General features: G+C 42.3%; 1 protein-coding gene across 1 annotated transcript; it reads left to right on the forward strand.

The window, feature by feature from the left end:
* The first annotated feature begins 4,422 nt into the window (after positions 1 to 4,422).
* LOC144294316 (proline-rich protein 23A-like) lies at positions 4,423 to 6,493 on the forward strand. The gene is made up of 2 exons (XM_077866081.1): positions 4,423 to 5,220; positions 5,872 to 6,493. The coding sequence occupies exon 1, from the start codon at positions 4,423 to 4,425 to the stop codon at positions 5,158 to 5,160; it is 738 nt and encodes a 245-aa protein (XP_077722207.1). The 3' UTR covers positions 5,161 to 5,220; positions 5,872 to 6,493.
* The last annotated feature ends 21,162 nt before the right edge of the window (positions 6,494 to 27,655 follow it).

Below are 27,655 nucleotides of genomic sequence, written 5' to 3' on the forward strand. Positions count from 1 at the left end.
GTTACCTGCAAGGAAAACCCCATAAGGCTATAAGTGGATTTTTCTACAGAAACTTTGCAGGCCAGAAGAGAACAGCACGATATATTAAAAATGTTAAAAGGAAAAAATCTGCAGCCAAGAATACTCCCAGAAAGGCTTTCATTCAGAATAGGAGGAAAGATAGAGTTTCCCAGAAAAACAAAAGCTAAAGAAAGTCATATAAAATTTTTAAATTTTTTTTAAAAAGGGGGGGATCCCTGGGTGGTGCAGCGGTTTGGTGCCTGCCTTTGGCCCAGGGCGCGATCCTGGAGACCCAGGATCAAATCCCACAACGGGCTCCTGGTGCATGGAGCCTGCTTCTCCCTCTGCCTATGTCTCTGCCTCTCTCTCTCTCTCTCTCTCTCTGTCACTATCATAAATAAATAAAAATTTTTAAAAATTTAAAGAAAGTCATGACCAGGAGCAAAACCAGCCACGTCCCTGTCACACATGATGCCATCAGCCTGTGGGTCCCAAATCCGTAGTCCAGCTGCCCTCCTGCCAAGTCAGCACCTACTGCCAGCCACCTGCTCAATGCCAACATACCTTCACCCTAGATTGACAAGGACTCAAACTAACACCCTTCTCCTCAAATTCCAGCTCCTGTACTAAAAAGTCTGTGCACAAAAGTGGGCATAATTATAACAGCAGAATGAAGCAACCCAAATAGTAACACTAATTCTCTGGAATATACATAATGGATAAAAGGAGTGTCCTAGGCTGAGAACATCTCCAACAAACACATCAAGGAACAATATGTACAGCATGACTCTGGTTACTAAAAGAAACAAATCCGGGAAAAATAAAACAAGACAAAATTAGAGAAGGAATGATGCTTGGGTGGCTCAGTGGTTGAACAACTGCTTTTGGTTCAGGGTGTGATCCCTGGGTCCTGGGATCAAGTCTCGCATTAGGGTCCCCCCAGGGAGCCTACTTCTCCCTCTGCCTATGTCTCTGCCTCTCTCTGTATATCTCTCATAAATAAATAAATAAAATCTTTTTATAAAATCAGAGAAAGAGACAAACCATAAGAGACTCCTGAAAATGGGAAACAAACTGAGGGTCCCTGGAGGGGACAGGGTGGGGGGATGGGGTAGCTAGGTGATGTGCATTAAGGAGGGTACATGATGTAATGAGCACTGGGTATTATATAAGACTGATGAATCACTGACCTCTACCTCTGAAACTAATAATACATCATATGTTAACTAAATGAATTTAAATTTTAAAAAAGATACAACCTCCCCCAAATCAAAGAACATATAAGCAAACAACCCACCATAAGTGAGAATAGATGACATCCAAAACAAGAAAAAGGAGAATCAGTTCTTCAAATCATAGAGGTTGATGAATTATCATATATAAAAATATTTCCTTAAAGAGTTTATTTGACAGAGAAAGAGCAAGAGGACAAGCAGAAAAGCGGGACAGAGAGGGAGAGGAAGGAGAAGGCTTCCCACTGAGCAGGAAGCCAGATGTAGGGCTCAATCCCAGGACCCTGGGATCATGACCTGAGCCAAAGGTATATGACTCAGTTGGTTAACTGAGCCATCAGGCACCCCAAAAGTATTTTTAAATAAATTTAATTTGACTACGGACACAAAAAGGGGCAACATAAATGTAACCAAGAAAAAATATCCAAAAATATGGCAGCTTTAAACAAGAACTAAAGAAAACTTCTAAGGACTGAATATATAAACATGGAAGTAAAAAAAAATACAATAAATGGGTTAAACAACAATGTAGATAGAATTGAAAATGGAAATACTGGACTAGATAAATCATCCATAAAACTAAGGATGGTAAAAACATAAAATAGAAAAGAGAGACAAAGAAACATTATCAGAAAGAGAGCAATTTTACACGACCTTTGGTGATAGAATCGAGAGAATAGGGAAGTAGCATTATTCACAGAAATAACTTTTTTTATTTTTTATTTTTTTAATAAATTAATTTTTTATTGGTGTTCAATTTACCAACATACAGAATAACACCCAGTGCTCATCCCGTCAAGTGTCCCCCTCAGTGCCCGTCACCCACTCACCCCCACCCCCCGCCCTCCTCCCCTTCCACCACCCCTAGTTCGTTTCCCAGCGTTATGAGTCTTTACATTCTCACAGAAATAATTAATGCGAATTCTCCAGATATGATGATAGAGAAAATCATTCATTCTTTCATTCATTCAACAAATGTATATTAAGTACAAGCTATGTACTAGGCACTCTTCCAAACTCTGAGACTACAGCTAAGGATAAAACAGTTAAAAGTCACTGCCTTCATGGAGTACAATAATTCACACAGGAAATAATGCTGCCTTACATTAAAGTAGTCATAAGAGGAGTGGTATGAAGCAACATGTAGTTGGAAATATTTTGAACATAGAGAAAACTGGATTTCTTTTTTTTTTTTTAAGATTTTATTTATTCAAGGGAGAGAGAGAGGGCACCTGAGCAGAGGAAGGGCAGAGAAAGAGAGAGAATCTTAAGTAGGCTCCATGACCAGCGCAGAGCCTGACTCGGGACTGAATCTCATGACCCTGAGATCATATCCTAGGCCAAAACCAAGAGTCAGATACTCAATCAAACTGAGCAACCCAGGCACCCAGAGAAAATTGGACTTTCTTAAAGCGAAAGGTGGGACAAAGTCAAGGATAACACAAAGGAAAACTTGAGGGTTTGGGGCCTCAGTATAAAAGGGATAGAATTGTTATCTTCTAAGATTTGGAAAGACCTTGAGGGGAACAGATATAGAAAAAATAAGATCTATTCAATTTTGAACATGTGTTGTGTGAAGTGCCTGTTACATAACCAAGTGGAGATATTGAAGAGGATGTGAAATAGAGGAGTCTGGATTGCATGGGAGTGGAACAGGATGGAGATAATACCCGTGTTTTGGAAGAACATCTAAAGGGTGTTTTGAAATCACCAAGAATTATGAGAGCATCAATATGGGAGGAGTGACAAAAAGCCAAAAGTAAAAAATATTTAAGGAGAGAAGGAGACGAGCCCTGGAGCTGGGAGAGTAGAGAACTACACTAAGAGAGATTAGAGGCTGGTTACACTCTGATGACATGAAACTCAGGAAGGATGGATAAATGGTTTGGAAGCATCAATGAGGAGCAAGGAGAACATACACCACACCTCTAGCCATGTGTACGAAGAGTGTGAGAGAAAACACAGGCTCCACTCCAAAAGCCTCCAGGGAAATCATACTATTTAGAAGAAGGAGGTTTCAATTATAGCAGAAAGATAAAGAGACTATCAGGGAAGTTCTAGATTTTTGGCTGTGGTTAATTTTGAGCTCCAGAAGGCAAAATTTTAAAATGAAGGAGATGTAGAGGGCTAGGAGGCAGTGAGAAAATACCATATACTGAGTGTCTGAAGATTGTAATCTGGGATACGAGGGATGAACGGATTCTTACCATGAGCAAAAGTAAAAGGCATAATGGGATTAGTCTTCATGCTCCGATGGCAGATGGCAATAGCAAGACTTTCAGCACTGAAGACAGGAAAAAAGAAGCATTTCCAAGAATATACATAGTTCTGGATATAATTCAGTAGCCTTATTCAGGAAGCACAATAACTTTCAAGATTGATAAACTGTAAAAATACATGTTTAGACGGATTATCGTAAGCCCACAAATTCAAAGAGAATATTTTTGTACACAGAAAGAAAAAGCAACTACAATGAAGACAATCAGACAACTCGCTTTTCAAAACCAACAGTGGAAGCCGGTACACATAACAGCAGCAGAGTATTATTACTAGACAACAATTTTTTGACCTGGGATTTTTCACTTAATGAAACTATCTTTCAAAAATAAGCATAAACAAAGATTTTGTAGACCAATAACCCTTATTAAGAAGATATAGCAATTTAATTAGTACTGTATTAATTGTTATGTACTAAATGTATCAAATGTAAAGTATTGATTAAAAGCCTTAATGGTGTGAAATTGCCTCAGGTTAGACAATTAAATCAATGCAACAGAATAGAAAAATCAAACCACAAGAACAGGTAGGATGGCTCATTTAGTTGAAGGCCCCAAAAGACTAAGAGCTCTTTTTCTTCATTTCCTTAAAAAACCTGCTACTGCGCTACGCTGGACGTAATCTCCTCTGGCGAGGAGGCGGGGCTTCCGTTGGGACCGCCCCCTCCCGTCACCTGATTTCTATTCCTAACCCCGCGCGCTCAGGTCGGTGGGAGGGTCACAGAGGCTAAAGCCTGGAGACCGCGGCTGCGCCACCAGCCCCCGGCCCGCGGGCCTCCCGGGAGGCGCCCCCCGAGTCCCGGGCACTCGGGCCGCGTCGCCCCGCGCCCCCCGCCGCCTCCCCTGGCGTCCAGACCCGGCACCGCGTGCGGGACCCAGGCCCCGGGAGCGCCGCCCGCAGCGCCGGCCCGGGGATGGGCAGCCGGCCCCGCAGCCCCAGCGCCCACCCCGAGCCCTGCTGGGGACCGCCGCGCGGAGGACCCGGCCCGGCCAAGCGCCGCCGCACCCCGGAGCCCGAGGGCCCGCAAGGCATGGAGGGGCCCCCGGCCGCCGGCGCGCTCGCCTCCGTGGTGGTCCTGGCCGCCGGCTCTGCCCTGCAGCTGCTCCTGGACGACGTCGACCTGGTGCTCGAGCCCGAGCCCACGTCGGTCCTGCAGGTGTCCCTCGGGGGCCTCACCCTGCTGCTGGTCCCCGAGGCCCTCCTGCGCGCGGGGGGCCAGGGCCACCCGCCTGCCGGCCCGGAGCAGGGCGCCGTCCCGAGCGCGCCCGGGCACCAAGCCGCCGGCCCGCACGAGGCCCTCTGCGCGTCTGTCCCGGACGTGGCCGCCCAGGAGGAGGCCTGTGCGGAGGACGCCGACCCCGAGCTCCCGCCGCCGCGGGCGGGCCCCACGGCCGGCTGGGCGCCTGAGCTGCGGGCCTGCGCTGGGGGGGTGGCCGGGCCGCGCCCGTGCCCGCGCCCGCGGGCCCCCGGCCCTGGTCCAAAGAGGCTCTCTCCTCTCCGCTACTTCGACCTGGACCCCCACCTCCTGGAGCCCTTCCCCGGCTCGCCACTCCAGCCTCTGCCGCCCTCTCCGAGTCCGGGTCCCCACGTGCGCCCCCAGCGCCCTCCAGGACCCTCCCCCAAGGCCCGGAGACGCCTGTTCCAGGAATGAACGGCTCCCGCAGCCTCTCAGCAGCGGGCTTCAGGCACTAGTGATCCTCGGTGACGCACTGTGAGCACATTCCGCCCCTCAAACATGAAGCACCTTCGTGGTAGACAGTGGGCAGCTACGGTTTTTGTTTTTGTTAGTTTTTGTTTTGTTTCTTTAGCTAAAATGCCTTGACTGGTAGCAGGCAAGGATGGATAGATAGATAGATAGATAGATAGATAGATGATAGATAGATAGATGATAGATTCCTTCTGGTAAGGGCCTTTAGTTTAGCACGGAGAGTAGATCCCATATAGCCAAGGATGAATTTTTAGATCCCTTGCCTGTGTTGGCTGCATGAGCTGTTTCTTCCACCTCTACCATCTTCAGCCAACCCTATTCTTATTTCACCCCTACACTTGCTTCAAATTCATGTCATTTTTAATTTATTTATTCATGAGAGACACAGAGAGAGAGAGGCAGAGACACAGGCAGAGGGAGAAGCAGGCTCCTTGCAGGGAGCCCAATGCGGGACTGGGCTGAAGGCTGTGTTAAACCGCTGAGCCACCCGGGCTGCCCCATATCCCCCTTTTTTTTTATCACCTCCTAATGCATCTGTCCTTCCTCTCCATTTCACATTGTTTTTCCTTCCCTTTGTGATGATTTGCCTGTATGAATTCCTCAATGTCCTTGGCGGTGTTTCTGATCACCAATCTTTTTTTTTTTTTTTTTAAGCATGCACAATATTTATTAAGAAGAGCTTTGTGAAAAAGAGGCCAAATAAAAGCAGAAAGAGAGAGCTACCTTGAAGTGCTGCAGATCTAGAGACAGCGTCAACAACCTCTTCGGAAGTTCTGGAGTTAGAATGGTCACAGTTGTCTCAGGAAAGGCTAAAATAGCCCAATTCCCTGATCAATCAGCCATTGGGTGTGAGGAACCAGGGAAGAATCATAGCCCAAGGCAAGGCCACTTTCTTCAGCTGAGACACTTTCCAAAGGGATGACAACTGAAAGCTGTCTGTCTGTCCATAGCATTCCTAGCACTTATGGAAACAATTCTCATTGAAGAGGAATCTGGGTGGCGCATCACACTGCCCACTACAACATCATATATCGATCCTGTTTATCATAATAGCCATCTCCATTTATTCTGATCTTTAATTATAATTAAAGATTAAATTACTGACTAGCAGTAAAGAAATTATAATTTTCTTCATATAGGTCTTGAATATTTGGATAAAGACTGATCACCATTTTTTTCTCTTTCTTTTTGCTTTCCAAAATCCTTTCCCTGAACCTGGTCAACCAAGATAAATGTGTACTTAATAAATAAATGAATAAATAGCACACAAATGTAATGCATTGGGTTTTTGGAAAATATTTCTAAAATTAGAATGTAAAAAACCAGTGAAAATAATATTTAATAAAAAGAGGAAAGGAGAAGTTATGACATTGTTTCATTACAGAAGCAGACTGTACAATGGCATGTTCTCCTATAGTTTAACAATCAAATGGGTAGATCTTTCAAGTTTTTATTTAAATTACAGTTAGTTAACATATAGGATAATATTGGTTTAAGGTGTACAATATTGTGATTCAGCACTTCCATACATCACCTGGTGTTTACAAGTGCCCTCCTTAATCCCCATCACCAGTTAACCCATCCCCCCCCACCCATCTCTCCTCTGGTAACCATCAGCTTATTGGCTATAGTTAAGAGTGTTTCTTCGTTTGCCTCTCTTTTTTCCCTTTGCTCTTGTTTTGTTTCTTAAATTCCACATATGAATGAAATCATATGGTATTTGTCTTTCTCTGACTTATTTCACTTAGCATGTTCTTCAGCTCCATCCATGTCACTGCAAATGGCAAGACTTCAGTCTTTTGATGGCTGAATAATATTTCATTGTACATATACACCACATCCTTTATCCACTCATCAGTTGATGGACAGATGGGCTGTTTCCATAATTTGGATACTGTAGGTAATACTGCTATAAACATCAGGGTGCCCATATCCCTTTGAATTTTTGTATTCTTTGGGTAAATACCTACCAATGTGATTGCCAGATCATAGGGTAGTTCTATTTTTAACTTTTTGAGGAACTGCCATGCTATTTCCCAAGTGGCTGCACCAGTTTGTACTCCCACCAATAGTGTAAGAGGGTTTTTTCCTCCACATCCTGGCCAGCACTTGTTGTTTCTTGTGTTGTTGATTGTAGCCATTCTGACAAGTGTAAGGTGATAGCTCATTGTGGTTTTGACTTGCATTTCCCTGGTAAGTGATGTTGAGTTTCTTTTCATGTGTCTGTTAGCTATCTGTATGTATTCTTTGGAAAAAAATGTCTATTGGTGTCTTCTATCCATTTTTAATCGGATTATTTGTTTTTGGGTTGTTGAATTTTATAAGTTTTTTGTATATTTTGAATACTAACCCTTTATCGGATATGTAATTTGCAAATACCTTCTCCTCAAATGGGTATTTCTGAATTTCATGGTAGTCTGGGCTTTACTTTGGTTTCTTCTCAGGGTGAGAAGAACGGCTACTCGTAAGAAGGCACTACGCTTCACAACATAGACATTTGGTCTAATATATTATTAAGCATTTTTTCATACTTATAGGCCCACCACCCAGAATTGGCAGCTCTTATTTCTGAGCTCTTCTTTGTTTAATGTCTTTTTTCCTCCAAAGAAAATAAATTATTATAGATAATGTAATCTGATCTCCATTTCCTATCCGCACTCCTCATTGCCAGAAGATTTTGGGTATCATTCTAGTCAATATATAAATGCTACATGTATACATGTATGAATATAAATAATCAGTGTTGGAATCCCTGGGTGGCGCAGTGGTTTGGCGCCTGCCTTTGGCCCAGGGCGCGATCCTGGAGACCCGGGATCAAATCCCACGTTGAGCTCCCAGTGCATGGAGCCTGCTTCTCCCTCTGCCTGTGTCTCTGCCTCTCTCTCTGTGTGTGTGACTATCATACATAAATAAAAAAAATTTTAAAAAAATAAATAATCAATATTTATGTTTATAGACAATTAAGTTTACATAACTAGCATCATGTTCTTCAGTTTACTTTCCCCCCCCCCCACTTTGTTTACAAATCATTCTCTATAAATACAGGTGACCCTTGAACAACATGGGTTTGAACTGCAGAGATCCACTTATATGTGAATTTTTTTCTGATAACTATAGTATAGTATTTTCTCTCCTTATGATTTTTGTGATAACATTTCCTTTTCATTGGCTTACTTTATTACTATATTTTACTTCATTTATACAATACAACATATAATACATATAACATACAAAATATTATTAAATTGACTGTTTATGTTATCACTGAGGCTTCCAGTCAACAGTAGGCTATTAGTAGTTAAGTTTGGAGGGAATCAAAGTTATACACAGATTTTTGACTGTGTGGGGCTTGGCACCCCTAATCTTCTCACTGTTCAAGGGTCAACTGCATCTATATGGTTCATTTCTCCTAAAGATTTCAGTTTCCATCATATGAATATGCCATATCTTATTCATTAATTTATTAATGGATATTTGTATTCACAGCTTTTAACATTACATACTCCAGTAAACATCTTCACACTTGTCATCTTATGCACCTGAGGAAGTGTTCCTATAGGAAATACACCTGGGAACTGTATATATGGGTGGTATGATCTTGTACATTTACAGTTTTATAAGATGGAGTCAAATTGTTCTCTAGAGTGGTTGTAACAATTTTTTTTAATTTTTATTTATTTATGATAGTCACAGAGAGAGAGAGAGAGAGGCAGAGACACAGGCAGAGGGAGAAGCAGGCTCCATGCACCGGGAGCCTGATGTGGGATTCGATCCCGGGTCTCCAGGATCGCGCCCTGGGCCAAAGGCAGGCGCCAAACCGCTGCGCCACCCAGGAATCCCTAAACAGCCTCTAGAAGTCTTTCACCACACAGTATCACCAAACTTTACATTGTTTGCCAATAGTATCTCATTTTTAATGCAATTTCCCAATTACTGGTAAGATGATGGAATTTTTCATATGTAATTGGAATAATACTTCAAAAATAATTTCAGATATATTTTCATACACTGCAGATCTTATGTCTCTCAACTTGTCACTCATTAAATCTAATAAGTCTAACCTTTTCAGTGGGGAAAACAAGTACAACTGAGATTAAAGCAGTTAGCTGTCAGTCTAGAGTTTCAAAGCCAACTCTTTTTAGCCCGTTACTAAACAAATATGAGAATTACATTTTCTCCACAGAAAAATTGCATCTTCATTTCCTAAGCAACCTTTCACTATCAACAGCCAATTTGGGAACTTCGAACATAGAGTTTTAATAGAAATCATTGTGCAGGGATCCCTGGGTGGCGCAGCGGTTTGGCGTCTGCCTTTGGCCCAGGGCGTGATCCTGGAGACCTGGGATCGAATCCCACGTCGGGCTCCTGGTGCATGGAGCCTGCTTCTCCCTCTGCCTATGTCTCTGCCTCTCTCTCTCTGTGTGTGTGACTATCATAAATAAATAAAATTTAAAAAAAAGAAAGAAATCATTGTGCAGAGAAGACAGAGGAGTTCTTTTTTGTTTCGTTTTGGTTTGGTCTGGGTTTAGTTTTTTGTTTTTTTTTTTTTTTTGTCTGTTTTTTTTTTTTAAGATTTTTTATCTATTTATTACAGACAGAGAGAGACAGAAAGACAGAGATAGGCAGAGGGAGAAGCAGGCTCCATGCAGGAAGCCCGACGTGGGACTCGATCCTGAGTCTCCAGGATCACGCCCTGGGCTGAAGGCGGTGCTAAACCGCTAAGCTACCGGGTCTGCCCTGTTTTTAAAATTAGTTTCAGAGGTGAAAATTAGGGATTCATCAGCTGCATATAACCCCCAGTGCTCATTATATCAAGTGCCCTCCTTAATGACCACCACCTATTACACTCTTCCTTATTCATTTGGGATTTTTTATATATTCAAGATACTAATCCTTTATTTGTTTTATATTTATAAATATATTCTTCCAGTGTATCACTTGTTTTTTAGCCTGTTTAATTGTACAGAGCTGTGTAACTCTCCTATGCTGAAATTTCACAATCTTTTATGTTTTTACTTTTTGTGTCACTTTTAGAAGTCTTTCCTAGGGAAGAAAATAAAGGTATTTCCCACACTCTCTCCTGATAATTTTAAAGACTTGGTTTTTTTCCAATTCAGTTTTTTAATCTCTTAGGATTTTATTTTTGTGTATAGTTTGAAGTACGGATTAAATTTTTTAGATTAAAAGTTATTATCCCAAAATCTGTTATTTAATAATCCATCCTTTCCAGTTTATAATGACAATTCTGTTCTGTATGAATTTCATATATGATAGCAAATTAAACACAACTTTCCTTAAACAAACAAACAAAAAACCTGAGTGAGTTTGCCACCAGTATACCCTCTCTAAAGGAAATCCTAAATAATGTACTTTAAACAGAAGGATAGTGATCCCAAGGTGAAAGTTCTGAGGAGCAAGGGGAAAAAGAACAAAGAGAGTGGTGCATATATATACATATATACATGTATGTATACATATATATACTTGCACATATATAAATTTAAATGAATAATGGCTAACTAAATCAATAATATCTTAAAAGGATAAAAACAAAAAAATATAGATATAGGATTAAAATATATGCTAGCCATCAAGTGAATCAGGAAACAAATCAGACTAGGAGAAAATATTTGCAAAAGATGTATTTAGTAAAAGACTGTTAGTTAAAATATACAAAGAATGCCTTAAACTCAACAATAAGAAAATAAATCAATTCAAAGAGGAAAGCTCATAGCAATAAATGCATACATTAAGAAGCAAAAAGGATCTCAAATAAACAACCTAACTTTAACTTCATGGAACCATAAAAAGAAGAATAACCTAAGCCCAAAGTTAGTAGAAAGAAGAAAATAACAAGGATTAAAGCAGAAATAAAAGAAATAGAAACTAAAAGACAATAGAAAAGGTTAATGAAACTAAGAACTTTTTTTGTTTTTGAACAGATAAACAAAGTAGACAAACCTTTAGCTAGACTCACCAAGAAAAAAAAGACAGAGGACTCAAATAAATAAAATCAGAAATGAAAGAGATATTATTAGATTTTTTTTAATTTTTTTTTAATTTATGATAGTCACAGAGAGAGAGAGAGAGAGAGGCAGAGACACAGGCAGAGGGAGAAGCAGGCTCCATGCACCGGGAGCCCGATGTGGGATTCGATCCCGGGTCTCCAGGATCGCGCCCTGGGCCAAAGGCAGGCGCCAAACCGCTGCGCCACCCAGGGATCCCGATATTATTAGATATTATCAGATATTCTGATACCACAGAAATACAAAAAAAAGTCATGAGAGACTACTATGAGTAATTACAAGCCAAAAAATTGGACAACTTATGAAGAAAAAGACTAAACTCCTAGAAACATTCAACCTATCAAGACTGAATCATGAAGAAATAGAAAATCTGAATAGACAAATTACTAGTAAGGAAATAGAATCAGTAATCAAAAACCTTCTAACAAATAACAGTTCAGGACCAGATGTCTTCACTGGTGAATTTTACCAAACATTTGAAGAAGAATTAACACCAATCCTTTTCAAACTCTTCCAAAAAATAGAAGAGAGGGGAACTTGCGAACTCATCCTATGAAGCCGGACATTACACTGATACCAAAACCAGTCAAGGACATACTATAAGAAAAAAAAACAAAGTTACAGGTCAGTGTTCCTGATGAATGTAGATGCAAAAATTCTCAACAAAATATTGAATTGAACAATTCAATATTGAATTGAACAATACATTAAAAGGATCATTACACCATAATTCAGTGGGAATTATTCTAGGGAATGCAAAGATTGTTCAATATCTGCAAATCAACACTGTAATGCACTGCATTAACAAAATGAAGGGTTAGATCCTCTCAAGAAAGGCAGAAAAAGCACTTGACAAAATTCAATATCCATTTATGATTTTTAAAAAACCTCTCAAAAAGTGGGTATAGAGAGAACATACCTCAATATTATAAAGGTCATATAAGACAAGCCCATAGCTAACATCATACTTGGTGAAAAATCAGAAAGCTTTTCCTTCAAGGTCAGGAACAAAATAAGGATGCCCACTCTTGGCACTTTCATTCAGCATAGTATTGAAAGTCCCGGCCAGAGCAATTAGTCAAAAACAATAACAAAAGTCATCTAAATCAGAAAGGAAGAGGTAAATTCTCAGCATTTGCAGATGACATTATATGTAATATAGGAAATCCAAAAAACTCCACCAAAAAAAACTTAGAACTAATCAACAAATTCCGTAAAGTTTCAGTATACAAAATCAACATACAAAAATCAGTTGTGTTTCTATTCACTAATCAGAAAGAGAAGAAAACAGTCCCATTCATAATTGCATCAAAAAGAATAGACTAAGAATGTTTTAAAAAGAGATGAAAGACCTTTATGCTGAAAACTATAAGATATTCATGAAAGAAACAGCAGAAGATACAAATAAGTGGAAAGATATTCCATGCTGATTAATATAAAAAATATTACTAAAATGTTCATTTCCAAAACAATCTACAGAAACAATGCAATCTTTATAAAAATACCAATGGTATTTTCACAGAAAGAGAACAAAGAATTTTAAAATTTGTATGGAACCACAAGAGATTCCAAATAGCCAAAGCAATCTTGAGGAAAAAAACAAAAACAAAAACACAACAATAACAAAAAAGCTGGAGGCATTACACTCACAGATTTCAAATTATAGTACAAAGCTATAGCAGTCAAAATATTATAGTATTGGCACAAAACAGACACATAAATCAGAAATAAATGCATAGAGAATGCATTAGAGATCCCAGAACAGAAGAGAGTCCAGAAATAAACCCATTTATATGTGCTCAATTAATTTGTTTTTTCTTTCTCTTCTTTCTTTCTTTCTTTCTTTCTTTCTTTCTTTCTTTCTTTCTTTCTTTCTTCTTTCTTTCTTCTTTCTTTCTTTCTTTCCTTCCTTCCTTCCTTCCTTCCTTCCTTCCTTTCTTTCTTTCTTTCTTTCTTTCTTTCTTTCTTTCTTTCTTTCTTTCTTTCTTTCTTTTTCTTTCTTCCTTTTTTCTTTTTAGGTAAAATCCACCCCCAATCTAGGGCTTAAACTCACAACCCTGAGATCAAGAGTGACTCTACTGACTGGGCCAACCAGGTACCCCTGGTCAATTAATTTATGACAAAAAAGCAAAGAATATACAATGATGAAAGGACAGTCTCTTTAATAAATGAAGCTGGGAAAACTGGACAGCCACGTGCAAAAGAATTAAACTGGACCAGCCTTTTACACCATACACAAAAATCAACTCAAAGTGCATTAAAGATTTGAATGTAAGACCCTGAAACCATAAAACTCTGAGATAAAACATAGCGGGTAAGCTCCTTGACTTTGGTCTTCGCTATGTTTTTTTTTTTTTTTTCAATTTGATTCCAAAGGCAAAGGCAATAAAAGCAAAAATAAATAAGTGGGACCATTTCAAACTAAAAACCTTCTGCACAGCAAAGGAAACCATTAACAAAATGAAAAGGCAACCTACAGAATAGGAGAAAATATTCACATATCATATATCTGATAAGGAGTTAATATCCTAAATATATGAAGAACTCATACAACTCAATAGCAAAAAGCAAACAAAAATAATTTGATTTAAAAGTGAGCAGAGGACCTGAATAGACATTTTACCAAAGAACACACACAGATGGCCCAACAGGTTTATGAAAAGGCGCTCAACATGACTTATCAACAGGGAAATGCAAATCAAGACCACAATGAGCTATCATCCCACACCTGTTGGAATGGCTGTTATCAAAAAGACAAGCAATAGCAAGTATTGGCAAGGATGTGGAGAAAAGGGAACCCTTGTGCACCTTTGGTGGGAATGTAAATTGGTGCAACCGCTATGGAAAATAGTATGCAAGCTCCTCAAAAAATTAAAAGTAGAACTACTATATGATCCAGCAATCCCACCTCTGGGTATTTATCCAAAGGAAACAATAACACTAATTCAAAAAGGTATCTGCACCTCCATGTTCATTGCAGCATTATTTGCAGTAGCCAAAATGTGGAAACAACCTAAGTGCCCATCAATGGCTGAATAGATAAAGAAAAGAAAAAAATATATATATATACATATTATATACAGTTGACTCTTGAACAAGATGGGTTTGAACTGTACAGGTCCACTTATGTGTGGGTATTTTTTTTTTCAATAAATACAGCACAGTACTACAAAAGTATTTCCTCTTCCTTATGATTTTCTTTTTTTTAAGATTTTATTTATTTATTCATGAGAGACACAGAGAGAGAGAGAGAGAGAGAGAGAGAGGCAGAGACACAGGCAGAGGGAGAAGCAGGCTCCATGCAGGGAGCCTGACGCGGGACTCGATCCCAGGTCTCCAGGATCACGCCCTGGGCTGAAGGAGGTGCTAAACCTCTGAGCCACCAGGGCTGCCCTCCTTATGATTTTCTTAATAGCATTTTCTTTTCTCTAGTTTACTTGATTGCAAAGATACAGCATACTATATATATATATATATATATATATATATATATATATATATATATAAAACGATGTGTTAATCAAGTGTTTATGTTATTAGTAAGGCTTCCCATCAACAATACACTATCAGTAGTTAAGTTTTTGGAAAGTCAAAAGTTATATTCAGATTTTTGACTATGCAAGAGTAGGTGCCCCTAACCCCTGAGTTGTTCAGATTGTTCAACTATATAAACAATGGAATATTATTCATCCATAAAAAGGAAATCCTGCCATTCATGACAGGGATGGACTTTGAGGGCATTATGCTAAGTGAAATAAGTCAGACATAAAAGATAAATACAGTATGATTTTACTTAATATGTAGGATCTTAGAAAAATTCATAAATATTGAGAACAGACTGATTGTTGCCAGAGCTAGGAGGAAGGATGAGGCAGGAGGGGTGAAGGGAGTCAAAAGATAAAAACTTTCAGTTATCAAATATATAAGTCCTGGGAGTGTAATGCATGGTGACTATAGTTAACAGTGTATTGCATATTGGAAGTTACTAAGAGAGCAGATCTTAAAAGTTCTCATCACAAGAAAAAAATTTTATATGGTGATAAATGTTAACTAGACTTACTATGGCTATCATTTTGCAGTATATACATATATTGAATCATTATGTTGCACATACACGAAAAGAAAAGAGTAGAATCAATCTCATTTGCAATTGCACCAAAAACAATAAGATAATTAGGAATAAATCTAAAGTAGTAAGATATCTATACTCTGAAAACTATAGAGCACATATGAAAGAAATTGAAGAGGACACAAAGAAAGGGAAAAGCATTCCATGCTCATGGATTAGAAGAATAAACGTTGTTAAAATGTCTATACTACCTGGGGATCCCTGTGTGGCTCAGTGGTTTAGCGCCTGCCTTTGGCCTAGGGCATGATCCTAGAGTCCAGGGATCGAGTCCCAGGTCGAGCTCTCTGTGTGGAGCCTGCTTCTCCCTCTGCCTGTGTCTCTGCCTCTCTCTCCTCTGTGTGTGTGTATGTGTGTGTCTCATGAATAAATAAATAAAATCTTTTTTAAAAAAGTCTATACTACCCAATGCAATCTACACATTTAATGCAATCTCTATCAAAATACCACCAGCATTACAGAGCTAGAACAAATACTCCTAAAATTTGTATGGAACCACAAAAAACCCTGAATAGCCAAAGCAATTTTGAAAAAGAAAAACAAAACTGGAGATATCACAACTCTACATTTCAAGCTATGTAACAAAGCTGTAATCATCAAGACAGTGTGGTACTGGCACAAAAACAGACACATAGATCAATGGAACAGAATAGAGAACCCAGAAATGGGGAATCTTGGGTGGCTCAGCGGTTTAGTGCTTGCCTTTGGCCCAGGGTGTGATCCTGGAGTCCTGGGATCAAGTCCCACATCAGGCTCCCTGCATGGAGCCTGCTTCTCTCTCTGCCTGTGTCTCTGCCTCTCTGTGTGTCTCTCATGAATAAATAAATAAAATCTTAAAAAAAAGAGAGAGAGAGAACCCAAAAATGGACCCTCAACTCTATGGTCAAATAACTTTGACAAAGCAGGAAAGAATATCCAATGGGAAAAAAAATCTAACAAATGATGGTGGGAAAACTGGACAGCAACATGCAGAAAAATGAAACTGGACCACTTTCTTACACTATACACAAAAATAAATTCAAAATGGATGAAAGACCTAAATATGAGACAGGAAACCATCAAAATCTTAGAGGAGCACATAGGCAGAAACCTCTTTGACCTCAGCCATAGCAACTGTTTATTAGATATGTCTCCGGAGGCAAGGGAAACAAAAGCAAAAATGAACTATTGGGACTTCATCAATATAAAAAACCTTCTGCACAGTGAAGGAAACAATCAACAAAACTAAGAGGCAACCTATGGAATGGGAAAAGATTTTTGTTTTAGCTTGAAGTTACTGTATCCATTTGTACTTCTTGCTGAGAAAGAAAATAGAATCTTCAAATTCATTCTTTAAAAAACCATCATGGGGCAGCGCTGGTGGCTCAGCAGTTTAGCGCCGCCTTCAGCCCGGAGCCTGATCTTGAAGACCCAGGATCGAGTCCCACGTTGGGCTCCCTGCATGGAGCCTGCTTCTCCCTCTCGCCTGTGTCTCTGTCTCTTCTCTCTCTCTCGAATAAATAAATAAAATCTTTTAAAAAAGAACTTTAAAAAAATAAAAAATAAAAAAACCATCATGTCTAACTTGGTTCACCTAGGGTCAAAGTGAGGGAGCAACAAGAATGGTGGGATTGGGCAAGGGCAGGAGATGGAGATATTGTAGGACTGGATAACCATGGTATGGAGAAACTGAGGACCAGGACTACAGGACACAGTGGTCCATGTTAACAATGAAGAAAGAAAATTGTGCTGAATGGGCAATACTGTTGGGGCTTTTAGTTCTGGCATTAGTCGTAAGTACCTGGTCTCCAAAACTCTCCTTACCAAGAACCTATCATACTCCCTTTTGACAAAGAATGATTTCTGAACATGACAATCACACACACACACACAAACACACACACACACACCACCACCACCACCACTACTGTTAAAATACTATATTTTTATAAGAGCTCAAGAATAAGTTTTATGGCTTTCTTCAAATTAGTATAGTTCTTAAAATCTCATTTTCAAACGTATGACAATAAAGCATACAATAAGGTTGAAAGGAATGGAACTCTTTCAGGTATTTTTCCCTGCCCATCAAACTCAGGTAGGGAACGGAAGGACTCACTTTCCCAGAGACTTTGTCAGAAGTCTGGCACCCTATCCTTCCCCTCCCCTCCCCACAGACCTCTGGACACTGCATTCCAGAAGCTTCCATGCCTTCCCTGACCACTGACCATGATTATCTGGGGCCAGGTTAAATACTAGCAGTTGATGATGGGCACCTGCTATGTATGCACACTTCTCAACCTGATTTCATTCAAGCTGCTACTAGCCCTATTGTTCTCCTCATTCTACAGATGAGAAAACTAAGGCTCACGGGGTATTAAAATGGGGTGCCTAAAATCTCCTAGCTTTAAACAGTGAAGCTTCACTGTTTCAGGTGAGGTCTAGAAGGACAGCAGCCCAGAGGCCCCTCCCTGGAGATAGTCTTGTGAGGATCCTAGGACACATCCCTGGCAGGCTCCTCTGTCCAAAAGCAGGAAGCATGGAGACTTCTGAAAAATCCCTCCCTGGAGAGAATCAGGCAATGATGAAGGGGCAGGGAGGGGTAGCACTCCGAGGAGAGAACTGGTGTAAGTTTTGAAAAAAGCTTTTACGCTAGGAAGAAATGAGTCTTAGGCACATAGACTTTGGAACAATATAAGTAGCCATCATATCTCCTTGAGCTGCATGACTCTGTGGTGTTGGGACCTCACTATCCCCATCTGTCAAGTGGGCAGGTGTCAGGCTAGATTCCCTCAGGCTAAAGCTGGGAGACATCTATGAGAGGTCAGAGCAGACGGTGAGAAAGACATGGAAGAGGGCAAATGAGATAGAAAATGGGAAAGAAGGGCAATCTCACCTGGCCAACCTGCTCAGCCTGCCTCTCCCAGGAAGCCTTCCCCGAAGCCCACCTCCATGGCCCTATTCCAAGCTCCGCTTAGGCACTCCGCCGGGGCCCAGCACAAGGCCTGCTCTGGATAAACGGAATGTTGGTGAAGTGAAGAAGCAAATTTGGGGGGAGAGGACACATGAACAAATGAGTTGCCTCCACTGGGGGCCAGCAGGTGCTGGGAAAGCCCCGTGGAATCGAGCCGACTGAGCGTGCGAATCAGTGACCTGTGAGTACACAAGAGAGCGAGTTGGTGAAAGAAGGACCAAGACTGGGCAGCTGCCTCCCTAGAAGGGGGCTTGGGAGGGACACACCAGCTGGCTGGTTCTGGGGGCGGGTGCCAGCATCGGGGGCCCAGAGGCAGGTCCAGAAATGGAGTTCTGAATGCAGGCTCGGTGCCCCCGAGGCCTGATCAGGAGCTAAGGTTTGGAAAGATGCAGGAAGAAGCTGGAAAGCCAGAGCAAGTTGGTGAAGACACTCCTTGACACCCCCAGCTCTGCACCTTGTGAACTCCTGCTCATCCTCCCACAGTCAGCTAACTGCCTCTGACTTCCTTCTCCAATTATAAACAGCCAAATCTCTTCCATCGTAACTTTTTTTGAAGTGACTGTCCAGCTTCTGATCACTTTTCCCACCGGCTCTATTCGCTCTGGGGGGTCAGGGACAGTGCACCATTTTACTGAATGGCCAGCTCCAGCTTTGGGTCCGGCACACCGCAGGCACTCGGGAAGTCCTCATCAAATACAAGAACAAGTGAGAGAGGGCAGAGGTGGTGATCTGGAAGGCAGTCCTTTCAGGGCCCCGGTGGAGGGCGGCCTGCTGAGGACAGATGGGTGGGGAGAGGCACCCCTGCAGTCTGACCCCAGACGCCCAGAGAAAAGGGGAGCACCCAGGCTGACAGCGGCTGTCTGGAACCACTCAGCATGCTCCAAGCAGGCTGTCAGGGATTCTTTGCCCTGGCTTCAGGGCCAAGCTGGGAAATTGTTTCAACCAGCTTGCCCTGCCAGGGCCTGATATCATGCCACCCATTTTCTCGCCCTCTGCTGTGGTTTGGTGATCAGGGATTTCGCCTGTGGCTCATTCTCCAACACACAAGCCCAGATGAGCGGCGCGTTCTTCCTCCAATTCGCACTTGGAACCAAAACATCCTGGCCCTGGTTTTACTTTCCCTCATAAGCCCTTGCGCTTCCCTGACTGAGGGTCCCTCTGAAATCCTAGAGGTTTGTTCCCAAGCGGTGTATTCCATACACAGCTTGAAGTGGGATTACAGTAGAGATAAATAAAAGATTAGTTTCCAAGTTTTGGGACTAAATAAAGGATCAGATTCTTGGTGATTGGGAGATAAAAGGAATTTTTGGGTTTGCTCATGGATGAACCAATTCAGAAGCAGTTTGGGGCGGTGGGTGGGACCAGGAGCTCAGTCTTCCCTGGGGTCTTTTTGTGGGCTTCTCTCACTACCCACCCTAGCCATCTGGTTTCACTTCTGGGACAAGGCTGAGCAAGCTAGGACAGCAGAGAGCCCAAGCAAGGAGGCTGGTTAAACCCTCTGATCGGGCCAGGTGTTGAATCAGGGATGGCTGAGCATAACTGGTTCCTACCCTGGATTCGGAGGGTCTTCCAAGTCCCACTGGAATGTAATGTCCAGATAACACACTGCGCTTCCCTGGAAGATACTGGCATGACAATCATAACTCTCCAGAACATCACTAGCAACCCAGGATTCAGTAAAAGCAGCCCTCTGGCATTGGATATACTCTCTGTTTTTTAAGATTTTATTTTTTTAAGTAATCTCTACATACAATGTGGGGCTCAAACCCACAACCATGAGATCAAGAGTCGTGCAATCCACCGACTGAGCCAGCCAGGTACCCAGATATACTTTTATTTTTCACACAAGTTTAACAGCATTATCTGTCTCATTTGTCCCTAAGGCCTGACAGATTTGGTGCAGCAATTTAGAATGGAGAGTAGAGTCCCTGAAAGAGAGACAACTGAATATCAGAACAGGGAGAGGGCACCATAAAAAAACAAGGAGAAGGGTTGTTTAGCGGTTTAGCGCCACCTTCAGCCCAGGGCATGATCCTGGAGACCAAGGATCGAATCCCACGTCCGGCTCCCTGCATGGAGCCTGCTTCTCTCTCTGCCTGTGTCTCTGCCTCTTTCTCTCTCTCTCTCTCTCTCTCTCTCTCTCTTTGTATCTCTCATGAATAAATAAATAAAATCTTTAAAAAAAAGGAGAAAAAGAACTCAAGAAGCACTTACTGTGGGCCATTAAAAGGCCTGACAAAAAAAAAAAAAAAAAAAAAAAAGGCCTGACAGGGGCACTTGGGTGGCTCAGTGGTTGAGTGGCTGCCTTTGGCTCAGGTTGTGATCCTGGGGTCCTGGGATCGAGTCCCACATCAGGCTCCCCACGGGGAGCCTACTTCTCCCTCTGCCTGTGTCTCTGCCTCTCTCTCTGTCTCAAATGAATGAATGAATGAATGAATGAATGAATGAATAAATAAATAAATAAATAAATAAATAAATAAAATCTTAAAACAAAAAAAAGGCCTGACAATCTCCAGATGGTGTTTTGCATTCTGAGTCCAACAAACCAGCCTAAAAATTAGGCTGTGCCCATCAAGCTTTATTTGTAAAGGCAAAGAGTCCAAATGGCTTCCATGCTTAGGTGACTAATAGTACAAAGATCTTCTCTTCTAAAGTATGAGTTCAGTTGATTAAGAGTTAATATCTGTAGAACATCCCATTGGTTGGAGAATCCCAATTCCCCATTGGTTTAGGAAATTAAGAAGTTGCTCCAGTTGGATTTATATTAACAGTATTATATCAGTATGGTAATACTAGTAGTAGTGGTAGTACTAGTAGTAGTGGTAGTACTAGTTAGTAGTAGTAGTAGTAGTAGTAGTAGTAAGGAAAAATGGGCATCATCTTATGAGAATTTACCAGGCACTATTGTAAGTACATTTCACATATTAATTTGTTTAATCCCTGTAAGAAGCCCTGAAGTTAACAGAACTTGTTAGCGGTAGGTAAAAGGCTCTGGGAGGATAGGAAAGAATCATAATTTTTAATTAAATTTATTGTGAATTTTTAACAAGAGCTCAAAATCCAACTATCTCTTAGTAATTCATGAATTCAGTCTGAATGATGATGAGGACAACAATGATGAATATGACTGTGAAGTCAAATAACTTCATCTAAAAATATGTTTGTTTCTCTTTTTTTTTAGGTGGGGGGAGCAGAGAGAGAGAGAGAATCTTAAACAGGATGCAGGGCTCGATCTCACAACCCTGAGATTGTAACCTGAGCTGAAATCAAGGGGGCGGGGGAGGCCAGTCAGAACCAGAAGGACCTGTAGCAGACAACAAATTGTTCAGGAATATCCAAGAGGTTGTAATTATCATTTTAACTCTAACTAGTTGGCAGTGATTGCCTCCATGTGTGGGGGAAGGCTCTGCAGCCACATCCAAGATCACTGACAAAAATGCTTCAATTGATTAATCATGCCTATAGTGGGTGCAGAACTAGAGAGTGCCTGCACATGGACTGCATAGGCACATTGGTCCTATATATGGACAAATCTTAGGTTTTATTGATAGGGAAACTGAGGCCCAGAGAGACAGAAGCTGTCCAAGTCTCAGACCAGGGGCTAAACTAGTACCAAGGTCTCCAAAATTGTAGTCAAAGGTGCTTCACGACTATCCAGTGCTGCCTTTCCGATTCAGCCAAGATGAGTAAACTGAGGAATGGATTAAATAGTCAGGAATCAAAGATCTTCTGGTGTTGGTGGGAGGGTCCTGTGTGGCTCAGGGGAGGCAGAGGGGGCTAAAATGATAAGAGGACCGACTAGGGAAGTGGCCTTCCCATTTCTCCCTGACCAAGGGCAAAAGGAAGAAACCCACATTACTGAGCCCTCACCTGTGCCAGGCACCATGCTAGTCACATCAATTATTCCATTTAATCCTTGCAGTTAACCTGTGAGGAAGCTCCATCTTGCAGAGGAAAAACCGGAATGGGAGAGGCTAAGTGACTAAGCCAAGGTCGCATTACTCAAGTGGCTGAGTCAGGACAGGCTCCCAGATCTTTGTGGCTCTACAGCCCACCCACAACTACGCAGGGAGGTTTAGAGTATATGCTTTGGGGTCAGAAAGACCTTATTTTGAGTCCCAACTCTACCACACACTAGCTCTGTAACTTTTAGCAGGTGTCTTAACCTCTCCATGCCTTAGTTTCTTCATCTATAAAATGGGGAGATAGTAGGGCTTAGCTCAGAGGGTTGTTGCTAGCATTAAATGAAATAATATATGTGAAGTGCTGAGCCAAATTTGGCACACAGTAAATGCTCAATAAATGGTAGCTCTTACTGTTGCCCAGGCACCACACCGCCCCAGACTTACCACCTAACACCTGCCACCCAGTGGTGGCCCAGATGTCCCACTTACAGAAGGTCCCATTCTTAGGTCATCTTGTTCTTTTCGCTGTATCCTACAGCAGGAGTTAGAACCCCCAGAGCCCCATTTGCAAATGTATGCAAGTACTAAATCACAGGGAGTGTGTCTTTGGAGAAGTTAGGAAACCCATTATCCACAGACAGACTCACCTCAGAGCAACTGCCACAAGATGGCAGCCATAAATCAGCATAACTCATCCAAGCCACACCCTGGGCTTCTCTGTCAGACAGGGACTCTCCCACCTCTGTTCACACCACATCAGTGACTACAGGTCCTGGCAATGCGCAGAAACTCTTTAAAGCTGTTGCCAAGGCTATCATTGCTTTCCTGACCTTCATTAGAGATTATTAGCACATCAGAGAGGGATGATTAGAGTTTTAACCTAAGAAAGTGAGATATTGTGCTTTTATTTACCCTTTAGTGCCCGAGAACAATTGACGAGTTTCTTATAAATGCTTCTTTGATGGATTAAGTGTCCCCAAAATATATACTTAAATAAAAGGGTTAGTGAGAGGAACAAATAAAATTAACTACTTGTGTCTGTGGTGCAATTGCAAATAAGGGAGCTGCTGGCTAGGGACACTGCAATCTGTTTTATGTCTTCTGATGACATTTAATCTACAAAATACATGGGTTCTGAATCTGGGCCTTGGCAGTAGAAGGCAGGGGTCCCTATTTTCTATTTTCAGAAATCAGATCCAAAGGAATAGCGAACTTAGAAGGCCTGAGACCCCCACCTCCAATGGGTTCCAGTGTGTGCTGGCATCCCCTCTGACCCCCTGACCCACGAAGGGGCACCCCTACCCTTCATTCCACAAAATGGCATCTATTGTGCTTTATATGCATTGTCTTATTGAATGCTCCTCAAAAAACCTTATGCAGGTAGTGTAACTACTGCTATGGTCCCCATCTTATAGGTGAGAAAACTGGAGCTCGACGATGTTAAGTAATTTGCCCCAAGTTCACAGCCAGGAGGTGGCAGGTCCAGGAGGCAGACTGAGTCTCTGACCCCAGTACTTAGCTTCTGACAGTTTCATGATTCTCTCTCTCCTGCTACCCAAGGAAATCTTAAGCACCATAAAGGTTCAGACAGTGAGGGTACAGAGTGGAAAGACCGTGGTTACTACCCTTAAGAGCTTTTCCATTTATTGGGGGGAGGAATAATTGTCACAGTTCCTACGATGAAGCTGGGACATGTTTCACAGAGAATAATCTAAGATGAGGAGGTTCTTGTGCCAAAAGCCCAGGACCTAGAGCTACTTTCCATGGCTCACTTCTCCCAGAATCCCAGAGACGTGCTATTTTGACTGGTGTTTCACTGTATCAGACAATGGGGGAGAGCTGGGCAGTGTTCTGATGACAGAGCCAGCATGGTGTAACCTTGACTTGACCTTGATGTCTACCCACAGATATCCTGGTCCAGAGGTAACACAATCTGTCACCTCAGGCAGGAGCCAATATCAAGAATGGGGTTGCAGTCATTGTGTTTCACCCTGTGAACTGCTGTGACCAAGAGAAGCACTTTCAAAGGGCAGCTGATAAAATTGCTGTTTTGACCCTCCTTTTAGCTGTAAACCAGACACCATCAAAATAGCTTTTCTTTTTATTAGCTACATTATTGGAGAAATAGTGAGGGATTGATTTCATAATTGATTCTCCAAATAAAGATAATGTCTGCGGAGGAAGCAGGCCAGAGCTGACCAAGGATGGATACGTGTGTGTTCGCCTGCACTATGGTGTGGCCGTGTCTCATCTCAGAGCACTTGGTCCCCTCAGACCCTCTGTTCAGTCTCTGTAGACAAGCCCTCTTTGCCCCCAAACCTCATGGAATGCAGTCATCTGAGCACATCATCCCTACTTTCAGCCTCAAAGCAGCAAACTCTAATGGAACAGCTATTACAGTGACAGCCCTCAGAATGAATTTAAAGTTTAAAATAAAGTTATTCACTCACTTGGATATTCAGCAAATGCTCACTGAGGACCAGGTAAGGTGCTAGGCCCTGGGGATACAAAAGGCATCAAAAAAAGCTAGTCCCTGCCCTTACACATATATAAGCTAGTGGAGGAGGCAGGCATAAACAATCATACCAGCAAGAATAAATTACCAAAAGTAAAATGATAAATTACCAAAGATGATGTATTTGGAAGGGTGAATGGGGAGCGTCAGTGATGTACACGGGTTGGCAATGAGGGAGAAGTTCAACATGACTCTGGTGCCATTCACCAGGCTTGGGACCCTGCAGAAGGGCCAGGCTGGGAGTGCAGATGGTTATGAGTTTAGTCTTGGGTAGGTACAATTCTGGGAGCCTTGGCATCATCTAAAAGAGATGTCAGGGGGCGCCTGGGTGGCTCAGTGAGTTAAGCATCTGCCTTTGGCTCAGGTCATGATCTCGGGTCCTGGGATGGAGCCCCAGGTCAGGCTTCCTGCTCAGTGGGGAAATCTGCTTCTCCCTCTGCCTCTGCCCATCCCCCCACTTGTGCGTGTGCTCACTCTTTCTAGAATAAATAAAATCTTAAAATATAATTTTAAAAAATTAAAGGGGTGTCAGATGAATAACTGCATCATGGGTTTGAGGGTCTAAGGAACACTCTGGCCTGAAAATAGACATTTGGGAGTCAGGTGACAATGGAAGCCAGGCGTGGATGAGGCTAATGGGTGGAAAAGGATGAATTGATGAGAGTATTAGGAGAAGTAGGTCCTGGGGAGCTCTAGCACTGAGCAACCCTCCAGGTCTCCCCAGTAAGGAGATATTGCCGCCCTTTCAATGATATGGATTCCAGTTCTGCCATCTTCCCCGTGTGTACCCTGAATCCGGTTACTTAACCCTGCTGAGCCTCAAGACCCACACCACAGGGACCTTCCAAATACCTTTACATCCTATCATCTCTCCATCTCTGCTGTTAGCCCTTTAACCAAAGTACCATCATCTTTGGTAATTTATTCTTTTTATTTTTGGTAATTTTTTCTTGCTGGTCTGATTATGTACTCCCAGTGCCCAGCGCCCAGCCCCACCCCTCAGTGGAAGGGAACAAGGGCTTCCAAACCTGCTGTTGCCCCTCAGAGGGGTTCTCAGCCTGGGTGCACTCTGGAACCACCAGGGACCTTAACAGGATCCTGATGCCCAGGCCCACCCACAAACACTGATGTAATTGGTCTGGGTGACCTGTCGGGTGTGTATTTTTCAAAGTTCCCCAGGTGATGTTAATGTGCAGCCAGGGGTGAGAATCACTAGTTTAGAACCAAGAAAGACAGTGTGGCCAAGACTGGTGAAATCATCCCCTGGCTGTGTACACAACACCATGACAGGAAGGGTTTCTCAAGCATCGCAGTTGGCCGCTCTGATTGGGCTCCTGTGTTTCAAGACGACCATCTGTAACAGGAGGAGGGGACTCCTTGCCTCAGAATTGGGGATCTGTGACCCTTAGAAGCTGACAGCACAGACTTAGGAATCAGACACCCTGAGTCCTAGCTCCCTCTTTTAAGGCTGCTGTAACAAAATACCATAAACTGGGTACCTTATAACCAGCAAAGATGTCCCACAGCTCTGGAGGCTAAGAAGTCCAAGATCATGGTCCCAGCAGATCTGGTGTCTGCTGTGAGCCCTCTCCCTCGTTCCTAACCTATGCCTTCTTACTGTGCCCTCACATAGTAAAAGAGACAAGGGAGCTCTCTGCCTCTGTGACCTAATCCCTTGCTAAAGGCCCCACCTCTTCAAACCATCACATTGGGAATTAGGTCTTCAAAATATAAATTTGGTTGGGAGGGGGATACAAACATTCATCTATGGCATAGGCTTTGGAATTGGGTAATCACTGAAGCTTTCTGAGCCTCAGTTTCCTTCCCTATGAGAAAAAAAAAAAGCATAGAAATCTGCAGTGTGGACCTGTCACAGGAGGGACTTACTAAAATCTCCATACACAGTACCTACTCATAGAAAGTTCTCAGAAATCATTACAGGTATAATTTTATCAGTAACAAAGTTCTTTCCATCTTCCACAGGCTCTCTCTCTCTCCCTCTTCTCCTCCTGTCTTTTATTCTCCAGATACCCTCTGATCACCCCAAAATGTTGAACAGTGCCAGGACCATAGGACATGCCCAAGAGGGATGCCTGGGTGGCTCAGAGTTTGATCATCTGCCTTCAGCTCAGGGCGTGATCCCAGGTCCAGGGATTGAGTTCCACATTGGGCTCCCCTCCATGGGCCTCCTTCTCCCTCTACCTATGTCTCTGCCTCTCTCTGTGTGTCTCTCATGAATAAATAAATAAAATCTTAAAAAAAATAAGGACACACCCAAGAAATAAAAATAACAATAGCTACCACTTGTTAAGTACCAACTACATGTAAGTACCAACCATTCTAAAATGGTTTAGAATTTCACACAGATGTGGGATCCCTGGGTGGCGCAGCGGTTTGGCGCCTGCCTTTGGCCCAGGGCGCAATCCTGGAGACCCGGGATCGAATCCCACGTCGGGCTCCCGGTGCATGGAGCCTGCTTCTCCCTCTGCCTGTGTCTCTGCCTCTCTCTCTCTCTCTCTCTCTCTCTCTGTGTGACTATCATAAATAAATTAAAAAAAAAAAAAAAGAATTTCGCACAGATGTTCACAGCAACAGTACAAGGCAACTACTCAGATCCCCTATTGCCAGGTTCTGGGAGTTTAGGCAATGAAATTGCCCAGTGACACAAGTATGTGGGGGCAATGCAGGCGTGTCTAACTGGAGACAGAGATCCCCCTTGTCCCTTGGCCTAATACTGCAACAAGCTATTTTTCACAACCCGCTTATTGGTCCGTGAATATTTTCAGATTATTCTGAAATCACAGAATCTTCGTTTACAGACCAGGAGGGGGTGCTGTCAAACTGTGCTCCATAGGGCCCAGGCTTTAGTGGGGTACCCTGATATGCTTTGGGAAACATGTGGACTGGTTCTGAGAC

The sequence above is a fragment of the Canis aureus genome, chromosome 22 (genome assembly GCF_053574225.1).
Source record: "Canis aureus isolate CA01 chromosome 22, VMU_Caureus_v.1.0, whole genome shotgun sequence".
In the NCBI taxonomy this organism is placed as follows: Eukaryota; Metazoa; Chordata; class Mammalia; order Carnivora; family Canidae; genus Canis; species Canis aureus.